General features: G+C 33.4%; 4 protein-coding genes across 9 annotated transcripts; 2 read left to right on the forward strand and 2 right to left on the reverse strand.

Moving 5' to 3' along the window:
• Positions 1–102: 102 nt before the first annotated feature.
• Positions 103–2,615, forward strand: Nelf-b (negative elongation factor B). The gene is made up of 7 exons (XM_076906533.1): positions 103–825; positions 895–1,062; positions 1,157–1,282; positions 1,366–1,635; positions 1,714–1,998; positions 2,093–2,293; positions 2,383–2,615. Exons 1-7 carry the CDS (start codon positions 217–219, stop codon positions 2,545–2,547), a joined length of 1,824 nt encoding a protein of 607 aa, XP_076762648.1. The 5' UTR covers positions 103–216; the 3' UTR covers positions 2,548–2,615.
• On the reverse strand, positions 2,446–5,106 carry LOC143430314 (putative RNA polymerase II subunit B1 CTD phosphatase RPAP2). Of its 4 annotated transcripts, XM_076906488.1 has the most exons (7): positions 4,963–5,106; positions 4,762–4,876; positions 3,534–4,700; positions 3,284–3,453; positions 3,044–3,214; positions 2,822–2,972; positions 2,446–2,583 (listed from the first exon to the last, which is right to left on the reverse strand). In XM_076906488.1, the coding sequence occupies exons 1-7, from the start codon at positions 5,022–5,024 to the stop codon at positions 2,575–2,577; spliced, it is 1,845 nt and encodes a 614-aa protein (XP_076762603.1). In that variant the 5' UTR covers positions 5,025–5,106; the 3' UTR covers positions 2,446–2,574. The 4 variants fall into 4 exon arrangements, with proteins under 4 accessions (XP_076762603.1, XP_076762594.1, XP_076762612.1 ...); XM_076906479.1 differs by lacking the exon at positions 2,446–2,583 and having other exon boundaries at positions 2,636–2,972; XM_076906497.1 differs by lacking the exon at positions 2,446–2,583 and having other exon boundaries at positions 2,636–2,972; positions 4,762–4,872; positions 4,963–5,092.
• Positions 5,107–5,626: 520 nt separating this feature from the next.
• Positions 5,627–15,361, forward strand: Not1 (CCR4-NOT transcription complex subunit 1). 2 transcript variants are annotated; one of them, XM_076906010.1, is made up of 14 exons: positions 5,627–6,020; positions 6,544–6,756; positions 6,897–7,331; positions 7,412–7,708; positions 7,789–8,732; positions 8,832–8,985; positions 9,064–10,065; positions 10,143–11,780; positions 11,866–12,129; positions 12,203–12,420; positions 12,524–12,730; positions 12,827–12,953; positions 13,033–14,561; positions 14,642–15,361. In XM_076906010.1, the coding sequence occupies exons 1-14, from the start codon at positions 5,919–5,921 to the stop codon at positions 14,718–14,720; spliced, it is 7,209 nt and encodes a 2,402-aa protein (XP_076762125.1). In that variant the 5' UTR covers positions 5,627–5,918; the 3' UTR covers positions 14,721–15,361. The 2 variants fall into 2 exon arrangements, with proteins under 2 accessions (XP_076762125.1, XP_076762135.1); XM_076906020.1 differs by having other exon boundaries at positions 12,827–12,947.
• Positions 15,362–15,418: 57 nt separating this feature from the next.
• LOC143430201 (pyruvate dehydrogenase phosphatase regulatory subunit, mitochondrial) lies at positions 15,419–19,539 on the reverse strand. Of its 2 annotated transcripts, none has more exons than XM_076906253.1 (14): positions 19,158–19,539; positions 18,868–19,080; positions 18,627–18,790; positions 18,346–18,509; positions 18,076–18,259; positions 17,800–17,996; positions 17,409–17,724; positions 17,101–17,258; positions 16,876–17,024; positions 16,581–16,788; positions 16,421–16,510; positions 16,141–16,320; positions 15,857–16,057; positions 15,419–15,711 (listed from the first exon to the last, which is right to left on the reverse strand). In XM_076906253.1, exons 1-14 carry the CDS (start codon positions 19,406–19,408, stop codon positions 15,502–15,504), a joined length of 2,685 nt encoding a protein of 894 aa, XP_076762368.1. In that variant the 5' UTR covers positions 19,409–19,539; the 3' UTR covers positions 15,419–15,501. The 2 variants fall into 2 exon arrangements, with proteins under 2 accessions (XP_076762368.1, XP_076762359.1); XM_076906244.1 differs by having other exon boundaries at positions 17,800–18,005; positions 19,158–19,538.
• Between the last annotated feature and the right edge of the window lie 460 nt (positions 19,540–19,999).

Here is a 19,999-nt window from a genome sequence, read left to right on the forward strand (position 1 = left end):
CAACACGTATCGCAGTTGTACAAAGTGACAGTGTGGTGACAGATAGATCAAGAGATCGTGCATTTAACATAATGAACAATTTTAAATAAACATATAAAATATTCGTTCAATGTTCATAGCATGAGATAAACTATAATTTTTAATCAATTTTACTGTTATGTTATACATTTATATCTTATTCATGGTCAGGAATATAGAAAAAATAAAACAATAATAATGAACACTATGAAAAATAGTTGTGAAATTGGAAATGGGTTAGATGATCTTGGAATACCTGGACAAGGTTTCTTAAGAGATGCTTTAACAAGTTGTACAGATCCATTAAAAGCGATTGAAGAGTTTCAGTTAGAAAATGGTATATTATTGCCATCCTTAAGACCTATGCTACCTTTGCTTGATCTTCATGGAGTGAGAAGGTTAGATTTCCATGCATCGGTTCTAGAAGAATTAAGAGAAAAATTAGTGAAAAGAATCAATGAAATTGGTACCGAAAGAGCAGACAAAGGTTCAACTGGAGATAGAAGATTGAAAGAATTGTTGTCCAAAAGTTTTCCAGCTGTAAGAGTTACGGCATTAAGACCAGTTGTTATGTGCATTTTACGAAATACGCCGCATATAGAGGACAAATATTTACGAGTACTCGTTCGAGAAAAAGAGCTATATAACGACGCAGACACTGAAGTTAAACGACAAATCTGGAAAGATAATCAAAGTCTATTTGGAGATGAAGTTTCTCCATTATTTAGCAGATACATCATTGAGAAAGAACAGATATTGTTTGACCATCGAAACTTAAATAGCCTTTTCTTTATGCCTTCTCCGAAGGTATGTTATAAACGAGCATTGCTAGCTCAAATGTAGAACTTTATCAAATTATTTAATTTGTATGTTTAGGTAAGGAGACAAGGTGAAGTCGTACAAAAACTTGCTCACATGATTGGACATAGTGTGAAATTGTATGACATGGTATTACAATTTTTAAGAACCTTGTTCTTGCGTACAAAAAATATACATTATTGTACATTAAGAGCAGAATTATTAATGGCTTTACATGATTTAGAGGTGAGCTGAAATTACATTACATACATACAATACTATGTAAGATTATAATAATACTATAATATTATAATACTATTTGAATGTTAAATATTTATAGGTACAAGATATTATTTCTGTTGATCCATGTCACAAATTTACATGGTGCCTTGATGCGTGCATTAGAGAAAAGAATGTTGACATCAAAAGGTCTCGTGAATTGCAAGGATTTCTTGATAGCATTAAGGTATATAATATTTTAAATACATAATAGCTGTTTATTATGTGACTTATTGATAGGAAAGTAAAATAATTCATAATCTTTCATAGAGAGGTCAAGAGCAAGTGTTGGGTGACCTAAGCATGATATTATGCGATCCATATGCAGTGAACTTTCTTGCTAGCAGTGCAATTAAAATAGCACTTCATTTGATAAATGGTGAAGCACTTCCTAGAGAAAATGCAGTTCTCGTATTATTACTCAGAATGCTCGCACTAGGTTTATCTGCTTGGCAAATGATTGATTCACAAGATTTTAAAGAACCAAAATTAGATAGTCAAGTCGTGACGAAGTTTTTACCCGCACTTATGTCTTTAATGGTAAACGTGCTAACAATAATACATGTACAGGAATGCTAATATATTATTATACAATAATCAATAACGCATCTTTCTCAGGTAGATGACCAAATAAGGCAACTAAATTGTAAACTTCCACCCGATGAGAGGGAAAGTGCAATTGCTATAATAGAACATTCCGGTCCTCCACCTGATGCTTGTCAAGCATATGCTATATTATCAGGAGTTGCTGCAGTTTTGTCTATGTATTATGCGTTACATGTAGGCGGCGGTGGCGGAGTAGGAAGAGGAAGAGGCGATGCCAGAGGTTTAATGAGAGTATTAGCTACTTTACCAAATTGTCAAGCACAACGTGCATTCGAAGATCCCTTTTTACATACCTTGGTAAATTTATCTACTTTAAAATAAATAAAACTTTTAATGTTATAGTAACAGTAATTGAATAGTGAAAAATCGAGTTTCTCATACTTTCTTATAGGTATCTTTATTAATATTAAATATGGCTGATGAATTTTCCAATGAATCATTCTGTACAGTCATATTCGATGAGTTTTTCCTAGCAGGATTAGGTAGAGACAATGTTACACGACATTTATTGAAATTACTTTGGTACATTCATCCAAAGTTACCACCTACTCGTCTTCATACATTAATGAAAGCACTTCAACCAACTAGTCAGGTAGTACTATATATTTTAATTAAAAATATATGTATATATTATTCTGTTATAGCTGCATTATAGTTTCATAACCATATTTATCATTTAAGCATAATGAAGCAGTGCATAATCTGTATGAAGCTTTACGCGATAAGATTGGAAATCGTTCAACGGAGGATCAGTTAGCAACCACAGCACAAATAGATACACTAGGACTTGAATGTCCACCTTCTCCCCTTACTGGAGTACCTACTCCAGCTTCATGTTCATTGTAAACATGACAAAGTACAATTTTTTTGTATTTATATACTCTGAAATATGGTTCAGAAATTTTACTAATGAACATTTCTATTTTTTTATTGTTTCCTTCAATAACTCAGTCATGAATTAAAAAAATATTTATAATAAAAAAATGAATATTTCATAATTTTACTTCTACTATATTCAATAAATACGAAATGATATGTTTTCAACATAATACATAATATCTAACAAAACGGGTATATTTATAATTTGTAAGTCATAACCTCCGTAGCATTATCTACGTACATTCGATAGTTCCACATTATTAATTAGTTCCATTACTAATCTATCTAAATAATTTGAATCTAATTTGTATGACATTAAAATCATAGAAATATACATAGATGCCTGTTTGGTTGACAATAAAGTTTTCAACTGTGGATCTATCATACTCAACCTAAACAAGATACATTAAAATATAGTTATTTTCACTACAATCACATATTTGGCTCACATTATAATACTCACATTTTAATAATAATAAGACCCACAAGGGTCCATTCAGCAGATTTAAAAATAATATTTCCAGCAGATAAGGAAAAAGTATTAATTAATGTTTTAATCATAGTACTCTTTTCATTGCTGCACACATATTGTGGTAATTTGTTACTAGCTAATGCTCGTAACAAGTCAGGCAATCTATAATAGAAAAAGATAACAAGCATTATAATATTTATAAAAATGGTAAACACATATAAATCATATTACATTTTATTAAGTTTATCTAAAAATATCCGACGCCGAAGAATTTTGGGACTATGTGCATCTGTCAAAGGTAATACTGGACTAAAGTCATCCTTTTCAGTAGTTTTTGCAATATTTTGGGTAATATCAGAAGGATTCTTTATGATCATATTACCACTATAAAATGCTCGAACCTAAAAATAATAATTATGTAAAAATTATTTATTTTTAAGCTTAAATTCTCTTGTTAAAATCTCTTCTTTTAATATTATACTTTTAATTCCATTTTCTTCCCTTCTTCTTGAAGAACAGATAAATGAGGTAATGGTTTTAAGGTGTTTGCAATTGAATCTGTATGATTATCCTTTTCATCTTCTAATTGCAATTTATTTAACTCTTTACACAAATGCAAGTATCTATCATGCTGAATTATATTTTCTAACAGCCGATTTTTAACATCCTCTTCTCCTGATAATAAAGAGATGGTATCTTCAGTGATCCATTCCCTTGCACTTTGTTCAACATGCATTGCAAGATTATAAAATTCTCTTGATTGTTTTGTCTTAGTAGAAATTTTTTTTACCAGTCTTTTACTTTTATTTTGTTCTAATTCTTGTACATGATTTTTATTATTAACAGTGGCATTCTGTTTTGTAATAGTTATACCGTGTTCTGTTGCTACTTCATTTCTTACATTTTTATTTGTATTTTTGTTCAACAAATTAACATCATTATTTAAATTTATAGAAACTTCACTTAGTATGTTATCTACTAAACTGTTGTCAACTGAACTAGATTTCTTTTCAACAGTATCATGATTTATGTAATTTTCAATGTTATCCGTATCTTTTAAATTAACAGATGAATTTTTCACATCCCCGCATTCTTTATTAAAGTTCTTTGAAAATTGTTCTTTAAACATATCAGGTTCTTCGATAACATTACTTATTAGTGTACTTTCATTAATCATTTTAGAATTTTCTACTGTACATTCATTGTATGCATTAATTTCTAAATGTGTACTAGAATCTGTATTTTCTGAATTGTTCCACATTCTATCATTTTGCACGTGTTCATTTTTGTTCTCAGGGTTTGGTACAGTGTTTATGTCTCTCACACAAATTTCATCTCCAGGCATACTTTTTTTAAATTCATCTTTGCCTAGCAATATTTTAAATTCTGGTACTTCTTCTTTATCTCTTAGCCACAAAGGAGTTGTAAGCATTTGCTCCAAAAGATAATTACATGCTCCATAACAACATGAGCTACAAAAATTTTTACGCCGTGTTACATCATAAATTTTATTTTTCTTTGTCGATATATGATAACGTTGACCAATTACTGTTGTTAACGTATTATTGCATAACACATAGCCACATAACTTAATTATAGCTCTTTCTTCAATTACATCTTCCATATGACTTCTGTTGATATATCCTAACTATAAAAATATATAACGATACAACATATTATTACACTTGAATGCCTAAAATTATACTTACATTACATAAAAGCCATTGTACATCTATCTTCGTTTCTAGAAGTTGTTCCACAATTGCGAGAGCTTTGGCATCGCATTCCTTTTTTTTAGCTATTGCTAATTGCATTTGTGCCTTACTTAAAAACACATAATATGTTTTACAAGTTTTCTTTGTATCATATTCTGATATTTTCAAATACCGTTACATTGAGAAATATCTTACCTCATTTTTCTTTTCACTTTCTTCCTTTCAAACATCTCTTTTCTTTTGCTGGATGTGTCCATTTTTTAAATAATAATTAAAAAAGAAAATTGGTATCTTCTAATGTATGGTATACCTATGTATACATTAAATACAGCTTACGATATTGTTCTCTGATCTTAAATTCGTTGTTTATTAAACGAAAACATATCTGAAAAAAGTAATATCATATAACATTCTCATTTTCTAAAAAAACAATTGAACTGAAATCAAATCCGATTTGTAAACAACTGTTTTTTTTTTTATCTTTTTCAGTAAGTTTAAAAAATTTTAAAGTAAGATACACAATGAATTTTTGGAAAATATTTTACTAAACGTCTATGTTTCCTTTTTTCTCTTAGTCAGTTTCCATTTTGCGATAAACTGATGACCACCCAAAGGTTGGTCAGCTTGCGTCTGCAATTGGCTAGTCAAAGTCCTGAGAGATTGAATTTTGTTTTCGATCGTACGTGAATTTAAAATAAGGAAACTAAGTTCACTTGTTTATCGTGATTGGGCATGTACCGAAATTGACTAGAATTATATAAAAACTCGCTTTAATAATATGGAATGTGAAAATTTCCTAGATTTTTCTTTGAACATAAACGCGCTCTAGCGGTGATTTACAGAAGTAGTAAATCGGCTGTCTTGTAGAGGTAGAAGTCTACCGAAGTGGATGGAAAAAGAGACCAGTAGAGTGTGACTGGTTGTATGGTGTGATCTCGAAGTAGTGTTACGTTTTCAGTATTATCTTGTTGTGCTCGCCATGACGTTGGTTTGAAATTGTATTTCAAAATATTAATCCCGATGTTGGTCGTAGGACTGTGCCAATGTAGTTTTCATGCTTTTAACGAGGAGAGAATCCGGGGAGGCAATTCGTGGATACCGAAGAAAGCTTCAAACACGTTTGAAGCTTTCGAGGTCGTATTCATGGAACTATGAACCTGGACTCGTTGTCTTTTACTTTGTCACAAATCAGTTATTTGGTTGCGAATTTAAATAAGAAAAATTTTCGGGACAGCTGCCAAGAAATATCAGTCGTAAGTAGAAAAAAAAAACCTGTTGTACTGCTGCATCTTTTATGCCCACCCCTTCCACCTTCTGTTCATCACACGCCGTCCTCGAAACAGCGCAATATGCTCCGTGAACGTTATCACGGATTCCACTTAATTCCGTTTGGAAATATGAACTTTTATATGAAAAATATGAAACGTAGATTTATATGTAAATTATTATCCTTGTTTTATGATAATTGGCAATTCGATATTCACGCGGCATAAAATACATCTTGAACTTAGCCTCTTCTTCGTAATTTGTATGTATTTCAACGTATTATTTCAAACAATAAAACTTTGGAAATTTTTTAATTCTCACTTCTACCATATTTACAATAATTGTATCACAGTTATTTAACAAGTAAAAAATGTATCCGTTTCATTTGAAACTGGTCCAAATGCTTCACAGTATCTTTTATCTTCGATTTTTATTACCGAAATTGTAATTATATTTGAACGGTTACATTTAATATGTGTATTGTAGTAAGATTTATTATCGTTGTTGTAGTTGGTGCAGTGGAAGGGTTTGGAGGCAGACAGACATTTGCTGCGCTCTTTACTCTCGTGCATCGACTTTTCGACTGGAGAGCCACCAGAATCAAGCGCAAAAGATTTCTTTCAAGTGCAACTTTTGAAACAAGAGTGTACTAATCTTCTTAGCAAGCCTTCTTTTATTTCTAATCTGTGCTTTGCTATAGATCATCCATTTCATCAGCAAAAGGTTTATTTTAATTTTTATTTAGGTTAAGGTTATTAAAATTAGAGTATGCATATGTATATAGAGAGCTGTGAAATATTTATCTACGTTATATAGCTTTGTAGAGATAAACAATTGCGTTAATTTTAATTTTACTTTTTCAGACTTTAAACCCGTCGCCAAAACTTTTTTTACGTTTGAAAAAGGTACTTGGTTTAACTCTAGTACAAGAAGTTGCATTTGCGATTGCATTGCTGCATTCTGAGAATACTGAAATTCGTACATTAGCCCTAGAGCACGTACAAAAGCAGCTACCTGAATTGATAAAAAATTATATTAACTCTGAGTCAAGCAATAGACACCACGAAGAGGGATTGCACGATTCGTTGCCTGAAGTTCTTCATCTGATATTATCTCAAGCTTTTCATTCGGCCAATCAATTTGGCCTTTCATCAGAAGCAAAAGAAAAATTTCTCAAGAATTTAAGGCGCGATTTTCCCCGTGAGCTGGTACCAGTGGTGTTAGCACCACTCTTGTACCCAGACAACGGGGAAACTCCGCAAGTTAAAACTGAACCAAACATGGCTGTTAACCAAATGGTAAAAATAAGTAATAGCAGTTTTACAATTACTCTATTGTAAATTAAGAATTTTTACATATATGTAACGTCGATCTTTAGGATGGGAATTCTTTAGTAGAATTGATTATGGAATTAGGATATGGATTCACTAGTAGCGTTGAAGAATGTCGATCAGCCTTAGCTGGCCTAGGAGCTAGAGAAATATCTCCAGCATGTGCTGCCAGAGTTTTAGCTCATATGGCGCGTAGTTGTAGTAGTCTTGATGATGCTGGTGGATTACAATCATTCTGGAGTAATTCTGGAACTACACAAGATACCAACAAGGAAAAATCAAATGATAACACTACTCCTGCTACATGGAATGTTGAAGTGTTTGTTCAAGCTGTAAAGGAGATTGTAAGTACTAATAATTGATATGTAACAATGAAATTAATAATTGGTATTAAATTTAACTTTAATTTTATTTAAAATTCAAGCAGTCGTCACTATCTTGGAGTGAAGTAATAGTTAAGTTGGATCATGCAGATTTTATTATCAAAGATAGGCAAGGATTGAATCTGTTGATCATAGGATTAAGATTGGGATTGCAACATCAAGGATACCCTCCAGATATGTTTCCTGTGGAACTTTTTTATCGTCCTTGGGATAATATAGAAGGACAGTTTTCTTTAGTACAACAAATTTTAAAGTGCCCTGATATATTTTGTTTCGCCGATTATCCATATCTCTCTGTGACTGTTGATGTATTAAAAGCGGCGCCAGAAAGTGACAGTAAAGAAGCACAAACATGGAGATCGTTAAATGTAGTAGAATTACTCCTACATATGGCAGAAAGAGGACTGTACGGACCTGTCCAAGAAATATTTAAATGGCCCATTCAACACTGCCCTGATGTTCTTGTATTAGCATTATTACAAATTAACGCCCCTATCACTATGCTCAGACAGGAATTACTTAGTACATTAATGCCCATTTTTCTCGGAAATCATCCAAATTCGACTGTTATTCTGCATCATGCGTGGCATGGAAATACTGTTAAAATAAAATCTATTATTATGCATGCTATGGCAGAATGGTATATACGCGGGGATCATGATCAAACAAGATTATCTCGTATTCTTGATGTCGCTCAAGATCTCAAAGCATTAACTCATCTGTTGACTGCTCAATCATATCCGTTTGTTATCGACTTGGCTTGTTTGGCTTCAAGAAGAGAATATCTAAAGTTAGAAAAGTGGTTGACAGATAAAATTAGAGAACAAGGAGAGGTTTTTGTTACTGCTTGTGTAAAATTTTTACAAAGACGTTGTCCTCAAGTGATGGGTCCTGGAATAAAGGAAGATCTTACAGTACCAAAAGCGAGTCAACTCCCGCAAGAGACTCTAACAACAATGCTTGCTTGTTTACAAGTGTGCGCCGGGTACATTTCACTATTTTCATTGCAAAATTTTTTAATATAAATAATACATTTTATTTAATACCAATAATACCTTTTTGTTATTAATTATATTCTTTAAAGGAGCGTATCTCAAGAATGTTCCGAGGCAATAATGACAATGGTACAAAATTGCAGTCTAATGTTAAGTAAAAGTACAATGAGCAGACCACCTCCGCCAGGAGTTTTACGGCATCGTGCATTGGAACCTTTTAATCCAGCTAATTTAGGAGGACAGGTATCCAAACTAGTATAATTATAAATAATTTTTTGTGACTCCCTTTATACAAAACATGTATTTTATTTAATTTTGTAGTTGTTTTCTTCAAAACAAGTGGACCCACTTGGAAATTTAAGTTCAAATCTTGCATCTATGGGTTTGGGTTCCAGTCTTGGTCCACCGAGTAGTTCCGCGTTTAATTTACCAGGTGCTCTTGGGCCTTTAGTATCAGCACCTGGGTCTCCTTCTCGTCTCATGGGACCTTCTCCAAGTCCATTTCCGATGTTGCCATTATCTTCGCAGTTACATTCAGGACCAGTTGGTACGCAAGGACCGTCTGTTCTCCCTGGCAGTACAACAATTGGGGGATTAGGCCGGCTTGGACCACCGACAGGCATTGAGAAAGCAAGAATACCTGAAACATCAAACTTATTTCCTGACATGGCACAAAATGTTTCTAAAGAGATCGAAGACGAAGCAAACAGCTATTTTCAACGTATATACAATCATCCACCACATCCTACATTATCAATTGATGAAGTTCTCGATATGCTGAAAAAGTTCCAAGATTCTGGTAGTAAAAGAGAGAGAGAAGTATTTAACTGTATGTTGAGGAATTTATTCGAGGAATATCGGTTTTTTCCTCAATATCCTGATAAAGAACTGCAAATTACGGCACAACTGTTCGGAGGAATCATTGAAAAAGGATTGATTAACAGCTATATGACGCTTGGATTAGCTTTGAGATTTGTATTAGATGCGCTTAGAAAACCAGAAGGTAGCAAGATGTATTATTTTGGTATAACAGCTCTAGATCGTTTCAAGAGCCGTTTAAAAGACTATCAAACATATTGCGAACACGTTAGGGCAATTCAACATTTCAGTGAGTTTCCGCCACATTTAATTGAATACATAGAATATGGATTACAGGGGCAGGAACCTCCCACAAGACCTCAAGGTCCAGTCCTACCAAAAACTTTAGCAGCTATATTAGCACCAGTTACTACGCCATACAAAACTATTACAACAACGACAATAACGACAAGTACTACTCAAGCAAAAGCATCAACAACTCCAACCACATCTCTGTCGGCCAGAGTAAGTAAAATTTACATTTTTAAATTAGATAATATATTTCTACTGTTATTTATGATTTTTCTTTTCTTTAACTTTAGCCTTCCATTGCTAACGCAACAAACATCGATACACTATTAGTAGCAACAGATAAAGAAGAAAAGATTACGACACCGCCAGAAGCTTTGCAAGATAAGACAGCGTTCATCTTTAACAATCTTAGTCAACTGAACTTACAACAGAAATGCGACGAAATTCGAGAAATCGTTACGGAAGAGTATTGGCCTTGGATGGCTCAATATTTAGTGATGAAACGTGCAAGCATAGAACTAAATTTCCATGCCTTATATTCAAATTTTCTGGACTGCTTAAAGTTGCCAGACGTGTATAAAATGGTTACTAGAGAGACATTTAGAAACATAAAAGTTTTGTTACGAAGTGATAAAGGGATAGCAAATTTTTCTGATCGTTCACTTTTAAAAAATTTAGGTCACTGGCTAGGGATGTTAACTCTTGGAAGGAATAAACCTATTTTACATATTGATATAGATCTAAAAAGTTTACTTGTTGAAGCGTATCACAAAGGTCAGCAAGAACTACTCTACGTGGTTCCCTTTGTTGCTAAAGTACTCGAGAGTTGTGCAAAAAGCCGTGTTTTCCGGCCGCCTAATCCTTGGACAATGGCAATTATGAATGTATTGGCAGAATTACATCAAGAACCCGATTTAAAATTGAACTTAAAATTCGAGATCGAAGTGTTATGCAAAAATTTAAGTATTGATGTTGGTGAATTAAAACCAGCGCTTTATTTGAAAGATCCAGAAAAATTGCGGAACTTGGAATATCAGTTGTCGCATCCTAATAAAAAATCCGAATCGAACAATAACCAACAACAATCTCAAGGCCCTATTGAAGAATTGGTTGGTCCTACCACAACTGGAACTATCGTTTCACAGCCTGCTCCAGCGAATACAACACCGTCATTACCTACTGGTCCACCAGAACCACGTTTTAATTATATGGATATATCTGTAACAGGCATTGCCAACATTTCTCAGCATATCACAATTAATAACAATTTGCCATTGTTCCAAACACATCCGCATTTAAAACAGTTTGTTCGCCCAGCTGTTGAGAGAGCAATTCAGGAATGGATTCATCCTGTAGTCGATCGATCGATCAAAATAGCTCTAACTACTAGCGAACAAATAGTAAGAAAAGACTTTGCGTTAGATCCAGAAGAAGTTCGAATGAGAACCGCAGCTAGGCACATGGTTCGTAATTTAACCGCTGGAATGGCTATGATTACTTGCCGCGATCAAGTTTTAACGTCGATTAGTACAAATTTAAAACAAGCTTTTTTAGCCGCAATGATGGGTACAACACCACAACAGAAAGAACTCGCGGAACAAGCGGCTGGTGTAGTAGCTACCGATAACATGGAACTTGCTTGTGCATTTGTACAAAAAACAGCTATCGAAAAAGCGATCCCAGAAATGGACAAACGTCTGTTAAATGAAATCGAACTGCGGAAGATTGCACGGCAGGAAGGGAGAAGGTATTGTGATCCATTGGCGAAATATCAAGCTGAAAGAATGCCCGAACAAATAAGATTGAAGGTAGGCGGAGTGACGGCTCAACAAATGGCTGTGTACGAAGAATTTGCAAGAAATATTCCAGGATTTTTACCATTATCTGAACGTGATACACAAGCTCTACTAATGCCCAAACCTGTTACAGTACGTATTCCTGTATAAAGCACCCCTCCCATAAAAATGTGCCGTATGTACAAAACCTTTAACGGTAATAATTTTTCTTTTAAAGGAACCTGCAGTGACAGCATTTTCGGCTAATCCTGCAGTTGCAGTGGCTACAGCACAACAGGTTGCTGCATATGCTGCTGCAGTAAGTAACGATGAGGTTGGAGCTATGTTAGAAAAGCTTGCAGCTGAAGTTGAAGTATTACTTGCCACGATGGGTCCAGCTGCACCTCCTCCACAACAAGCTGCCCTTCATAGTTTGTTAGAATCTATTATTCTAACACGAAGATCAAGAGATGCAGGCGCTGCTATGGCATTACTTAAAAAGGTAATTTATTACAGAATGCGCGTTCATCGTATATATCATTATGTACATACATTTTATACATCCCCAATTTTAGGCTGTAGAAGGGTTATTAGACGGCCCTACCATTTCTAGTGGTGTAATAGATTCAGAAATTATACTACGATATAGAGAGCTTCATTTACGCATTCTGAAGTGTCTTCAAGATCCACGTGCTTATGGTATGCAGTGGACAAACAAACACGTTACTCGATGTTTGACAGAATGCAGAGAAGAATTCCGATACAACTTCGAAGCTGTCGATTATCTCGTCAGGTATTCGATTTTTTCATAGTATATTTATAGATTATTAAATTTACTTGAGCAATTATATGATACTATAATCTTATTAATAATTCCATTATAATATTATTTTCAGGTCTCATTTAATTAGTCTTCCACAGTACGATTTAGCTTTAGCCCAAGCTATAGACTCTGGTAACGCTATGGCAACAGCATTTGCCGTGCAGTTGGTGCAACTTTATTTAATTGATGAAAGACAGACTACACATGTTACTGATTCCGACTTATTTCACACAGTTGAGATACTTGCCAGAATGGCTCATCACAGAGCACCTCCTGAAGGGTTACTATCTATAATATATGAATACTAACTAATAAAATAATTCACTTTATATTAATTTAAATAAAAAAATATATGCATGTATGTTCATATTTTTAGGATTTTACTCTTTAGACTAACAAGTCTGATAGAATCTTTGCGCACTAATCATGACCCAGCTGTGTTAGCAGACAGAGCTCCTGCTGGCCCTACAGCCCATATTCATTCTGGAATTCTACAGGTGAGAGTAAGTAAATTTTGCCAATCATAAGGCACCGAGAACACACTTTTGTATTTATACAATTTATGTCATTTGTATCTTACAGGCTCGTGACTTTGATGATCCACCCGGATTGATGGAGAAAACGGAATATTTGTTACGTGAATGGGTTTCAATGCATCATAGTCCAACACACGCTCGTGATCCTACGAAAGCTTTTGGAATATTTGTTCATCAAATGAACATTCACGGAATTCTTAAAACCGATGATCTCATAACAAGATTCTTCAAATTGAGCACCCAGATGTGTGTGGATCTGTGTTATCGTGCTTTAGCTGAAACAAACGCTGCACCATCAGTTGTTCGTGCGAAATGTTTCCATTCGCTGGATGCTTTTGTCCGATTAGTCGCGCTTTTGGTAAAACATTCTGGTGACAGTACAAACACTCACACGAAGATTAATTTGCTAAACAAGGTATTAGGAATCGTTGCTGGCGTGTTACTGCAAGATCACGAAATACGTGGAACCGATTTTCAACAATTGCCTTATCACAGAATTTTCATTATGCTCTTCCTGGAACTTTGTGCTCCTGAACCTGTATTGGAAGCAGTAAATTATCAAGTATTAACTGCGTTCTGTCATACGTTGCACATACTTAGACCAGCGAAAGCTTCGGGATTTTGTTACGCTTGGCTAGAGTTAGTTTCACACAGAGTATTTATTGGCCGTATGCTTGCAATCACACCGCAACAAAAATGTTGGGGTATGTACGCGCAACTTTTAACCGATCTATTCAGGTATCTCGCACCATACCTTCGAAATGCCGAACTTGCTAAACCTGTTACTTTGTTATACAAAGGAACGCTTAGAGTGCTATTAGTTTTACTACACGATTTTCCTGAATTCCTTTGTGATTATCATTATGGATTTTGCGATGTAATTCCACCCAATTGCATACAGATGAAAAATCTGATTTTAAGCGCGTATCCAAGAAATATGCGATTGCCTGATCCATTTACACCAAATCTGAAGGTTGATATGCTACAAGAAATAGCTCATGCTCCTCGGGTATTGACTAATTTTGCGTCCATGATACAACCACTAAGTTTCAAAAAAGAGCTTGATTCATATCTGAAAGCGCGTGCACCTGTTACTTTCCTTTCTGAATTACGCAGTAATTTACAAGTATCTCAAGAAGCTGGTGTCCGTTACAATATTCAGTTGATGAACGCTTTAGTACTTTACGTGGGAACACAAGCTATAGCTTTTATTCGTAGTAAAGGGCATACTCCTAACATGTCTACTATCGCACATTCTGCACATATGGATATATTCCAAAACTTGGCGGTCGATCTAGATACAGAAGGTCGTTATTTGTTCGTGAATGCGATTGCAAATCAGCTACGATATCCTAATAGTCATACACATTACTTCAGCTGCACACTTCTGTACTTGTTTGCCGAAGCTAATACAGAAGCAATACAAGAACAAATTACGAGAGTTCTCCTAGAGAGACTTATCGTAAATAGGCCTCATCCATGGGGTCTTCTCATTACATTCGTCGAACTTATAAAAAATCCAACATACAAATTCTGGACGCACGAATTCGTTCACTGTGCGCCAGAAATTGAAAAGTAAGTTATTAATCAGCTTATGAATTTGACTACATCTGTTTTACGATATATTCATTTATATTTGATTTGTATTGTTTCAGATTATTCGAATCGATAGCTCGATCGTGTATGGTTCAAAAACAAGTACAGCCCACTCCGGAACCAGAGATCCCGGAGTGATAGAACGCTTTATTTTTCATTGTCGATTTATGTACAGTAAAAAGAAAGAGCATAACTAATAAGATTCGCGTGTAAAAAGTTGTTAATGTACGAATAGATGTACTATACTTCAGGCATAACTTTTGGTGGATAGATATTGAATAACCGTATATTAAGTGTATCAATTGAAGCTAGAGTAAGCGAGACTACTATTATGTTAATATTTTAATAAAAAATATTGTTGCATCGATCAGAAAGCAACGAACATTCAACCTCACAAAACGTGTCTTTCGAACAGTGTACTTGAAACAGTGTGTTACCATGACATTGTAATATTATAGCACAAATGTCAGTATAATGCGTATCATAAATGAGGAGAAGAGAAAGTCAAGACAACAAGGGTGTTCAAGAAATAATAGTGAATTTTTTAGACTAAATTGAATATAAATGTACTATGAGTAAGTGGTATATCGAGTCAGTACCAAAATTAATATGTTATGCTATATAAGTCATTTTAGGGAGTACTTGCAGAATGTATGGTGCATTTGAAAATCTCTGTAATATAGTACATAATTACTAGTATATATACATTGATGTAATTTTTTAAGAATTGTAGCTATGAAAGAAGATAAAACTGATTAATTAAAACGTGGTTTATGTGATCCTTTGTTTTAAATAGATATATATATATATATATATAATTATATATATATATATAATTATCACTTATTAAATAATTTATTAAACATTGTCTATGTACACCATTTGTACAAGATTCAAAATTTATACTATCGTCCACAAGTTAAACGACTTGATGATCACGTGTTGCATGGTAAGAGTCCCTTTCCTTATCTGGAAATTTGGTTGGCAGATTTGGGCTATGCAGGTGACATTTAGCAGGGTATTTTATTCCTGCTACATCTACTTCATAATCTCCTGATAATATATATTCATTTGTTACTTCCTGAGGATATCCTTGCGAATCAATATTTTGTACAAATCCAAGGCAAACCTGTATTCATATTTATTAATGATTTGTATATATTATAATTTTTTATATATTTTTAAAATCTTTTAAAGCTTCAAAGTATGTAATATATCGTACATGTAAATATGTATGTACGCTTATTAATCAACTAAAAACACTAAATTTGTACCTGCTTTTTAAACGTAAATCCGTAACCCGTAGTAGTTGTCATTCCACAATATTTTCCATTCCTAAAGATAGGTTCACTGCCCCAACACCATGTATCTAATTCAGAATCATGATCATTTAATAACAGTTGGACATATTTTCGTTTTACACCTTCTTCGCGTTGTTTTAAAAGAGCATCTTTGCCAATAAAATCCACCGTTTTCTATTAAATTCATAAACTTTAAGACATTGTATTGTGATACAAATTTAATATATAGAATTCATAAATTAGAAAAATATAGCTACATCAAGTTTTACTCTCCAAGTTCGACCGCATTCTAAAGGAGTGGTAAAAGTATCTAAATCTTGACCCCAGAACGCGTAAAATTTTTCAACCCGTAAAGCTCGAGTTGCATAGTAACCAGCATGTTTTATCTTATATTTAGCCCCAGCTTCTACCAATCTTGTATAAACATGTAATGCGAACTACAAATAGACGATAGGTGTAAATATTTTTAATATAAAAGATTACAATTTTAGAAAAAAATATTTCTTTATAAAATAATTCTTATTTAAGCATACTTACTTCATTTGGGATATATAAAACGTAACCGAGTTCACCAGTATGAGTCAAATTCATTGTGCGTATTCCATTAGCAAGACCAACATCTAATTCCTTTTAAGGAAATGAATGTATAATTAACAATGTAACAATAACAATACAATTAACGATTAAGAATGAATACCTTGAAAGTAAAAAATGGAAAATTTTTAGGATTCAAGTCAGTGTCTGTTAATTCTGATAGTAACGGCCTAGTAGCAGGGCCCATGATGCAAATTGCTGTATATGCTGATGTTACATCAGATACTGCTACAGAACCATCTGCAGGTAAATGACGATTGATCCAATGTTTGCAACGAGTTTGTTGTATAGTGGGTGCAATCATCATATAGCTTAAATATGAAAAAAAAGATTGTATTATGAAATTATATCTCATAATTTTAACATTTTCATGTTAAAATCAATTGCTCATAACTTACTGATTGGGAGCAATACGAGCTAAACTGCAATCGTTTTCATAGCCTCCACGATGATTTTGCATGCCTGTATGGATGATACTTCCTACTGGAACATCTACATCATTTGAACACAAGTACTGTAATAGATCCACCACTTCCATTCCATTTGACTAAAACAATGTATAAATCACAAGATTATTTGATATAATAATATTACTACATGTTATTTATGATAAGGTATCATACCCATAAATCGATTTTAGTAAAAGAAGAATAATCACTAAGCCCAATTGTTTCGCGACATGCAGCATATTCGTGCGAAACTTGTTCAAACCATGGTGGTTTACTAAATGTGTTTGTATATGCTATCTTGTACCTTTGAAATCCATCAATTGTTTCCAAATCTGTGTAGCAAAGCAATCTGTATAATAGAATTCAGTTTTTTTTTTTTTACAAAATAGTTACGTTAATAATAGCATTCTACAAATAACTTTCGTTCTAAAAAATATTTCTATACACTATAGTTTTTTTTATAAAGTGCAATAAAATCCCACCATTATCGTCATCTAATTGAAACCAGGATGGTCGCTCGTACCCCATCACTTGGCTAAATACAGCACCGGCTTGTCGAAGTTTGGGATAAATTGGAGACATTCTTAAATTTCTACCAGTTTTAAATTCATGATGAGGATATTGTAAAGCGTAATGCATGCCGGGAACTTCTCTTACTCGATCGCGTAAAAATTTGCGATTATTGTGAAGTCCCAAAAAACGCGATACGTCTAATTCATACATATCTAAAGATGTCGAGCCGTTAACTATTAATTCTGCAGTTGCTCGACCAACACCACCAGCCGCTGATATACCTACCTAAAGAAAATATTCAGCATATAAGTATTTTCTTACATTTCAACCAATATACATTAAGTAAATCCTACTATTTACCGTTTTCATACCAGCGGCTATATAATAATTGCGTATTTCAGGTGCTTCGCCAACTATCCATTTGCAATCCGGTGAAAATGCTTCAGGGCCATTACACAATCTTTCCAAAATTGCATTTCCCAGACTCGGAATTCTATAAAGCATTTGTTCGAGTAAAATATGAAAATGATCCCAGTCTTCTGGTAAAAATCTTTCTTCTGTACCTTCTGAATTAAAATTCTCTTCAATTTTCAAATTTATATAAGACAGGGATATATAAAAAAAACTATACCCGACCAGGTATCGTTCCATCTTCAAATGCAGGCTTTGCAACTGGTTCAAAACCACCAGCTAATAAACTTCCATTGTTTTCCCGAAAATAAATGTATCCATCTAGATCCCTTATAACAGGTGTCATAGGATCCAATCCATCAATGGGTTTTGTATGCAAATAATAATGTTCTACAGGATGAAGAGGAACCTAAATGAAACGAGCATAATAGTTTAGAAAAATTATGTTTCTTATATATCTAACAATACGATGACTGAATGAAAAAAGTATCCAACCTTTACATATGGTTCACTTAATTTGCCTACATTACGTGCCCAAAATCCAGCACAATTCACAAAATGTTCACATTCTATAGTGCCACCTGTTGTCCCTACAGCTTCAATTTTACCGTTTTGCGTAATAATCTTAGTTACTTTACAATTTTCAAATACTTTAACACCTAAAACAACCACTAAGAATTAAATATTGTTTTCAAATCTAATTATAATGCAGAATTAAATACAGTTGTATACTTTTTTAGCTAGAAAAAATGAAGAGAGATAGATGTTACAAGTACCTTTCTTCCTTGCTTCTTCTATTAAAGTTAAACAAATTTGGTATGGATCCCCTACACCATCCCCTGGAATCCATAAACCTCCAACCAAATCATCTACTTGTAATAATGGACATATCTCTTGGACTTGCTTTGGTGTAATCAGATGACATTCTATGTTACGTGATCTAAAAATTTTCATTTAATAATTAATACTTAATCATTATTTATACCTTATTATATTTGTAATCGATAATTAACTCACATAGATTGTGCTTTCATTCGTCTAAATACAGTCATACGATCTCTTGTACGTGCTAAAGAAAGACTACCACATTGTTTCCATCCTGTCGACAAACCTTTCTCTTCTAATTCTTTGTACAACGCAATACTATCTTGAGCAAGTTTAACTTGCGCCAAGCTTGGTTTAAATGCTCCTACTAATCCTGAAGTATGCCATGTTGTTCCGCCTCCTAATCTGAATTTACAGAAGAAATAGAAACAAATAAATCAAAATAAAATACAAAATATTTATACGTATTATAAAGGATCTACCTGCCGCTTTCTAAGATAACGGTTTGAGGCCCTAATCCCATACGAGAAAGATGATAAGCAACTGCACCCCCCATTACACCACCGCCGCATATAACAACTTTTGCTTCCTTGGGAAGTGGATCATCAACATCTTCACTTGCTTTAATGGTAGATTTTGAACTACTGTACCTTAATCTTTGACAGTTGGAAAAGGTAAAATTATTCCACTTTGCTACGTGTTTATTAGAAAATATTTTTAAATGATACCACATTATTGTAAATAAAAATCTAAATTGTTCACTAGTTAACGTGTAAAAACAATACGAAAACGCATGTATTTATGGCTAATTACATTACTATTAAGGTTAGATTGCTATAGAATTGAAAAGACGAACTACGTTGTAAACTCGTGTCATACTTATTTTAAAGTATCATTAACTGTGTTGTATGTTCGTCTTACAAAATTCAAAATAAACTTAATGTTAATTTCTTATATGAATAAAAGTTTATAAGCAAAAAATTAAAAATTAATTTTCAGAAATGTATACTGTCTGATACATCTTAGTAATACAAGATTATCTGTAGTTTCTTAATGCTCGTAATAAACAGTTTAAATATGCAGAACTTCCATATTTATATCACTTTTATTTAACATTTAGGAATATCATTGTAAAAATAAAAACAAATATTAATTGTATAATTCACAGAAAATTATATCTTATTCCATATCAACATTATTAACTGGTACTTTATTTTTAAACTGTAATTTTCATCTCGTATGTTACAAAGTATGTATTTTTATTAAAAAATTTATACAAACCTCTGTATCTATTATAAAAAAACAGTAGTGCGCATTATTTCCA

Source organism: Xylocopa sonorina, chromosome 1 (genome assembly GCF_050948175.1).
Source record: "Xylocopa sonorina isolate GNS202 chromosome 1, iyXylSono1_principal, whole genome shotgun sequence".
NCBI classification, from domain to species: Eukaryota; Metazoa; Arthropoda; class Insecta; order Hymenoptera; family Apidae; genus Xylocopa; species Xylocopa sonorina.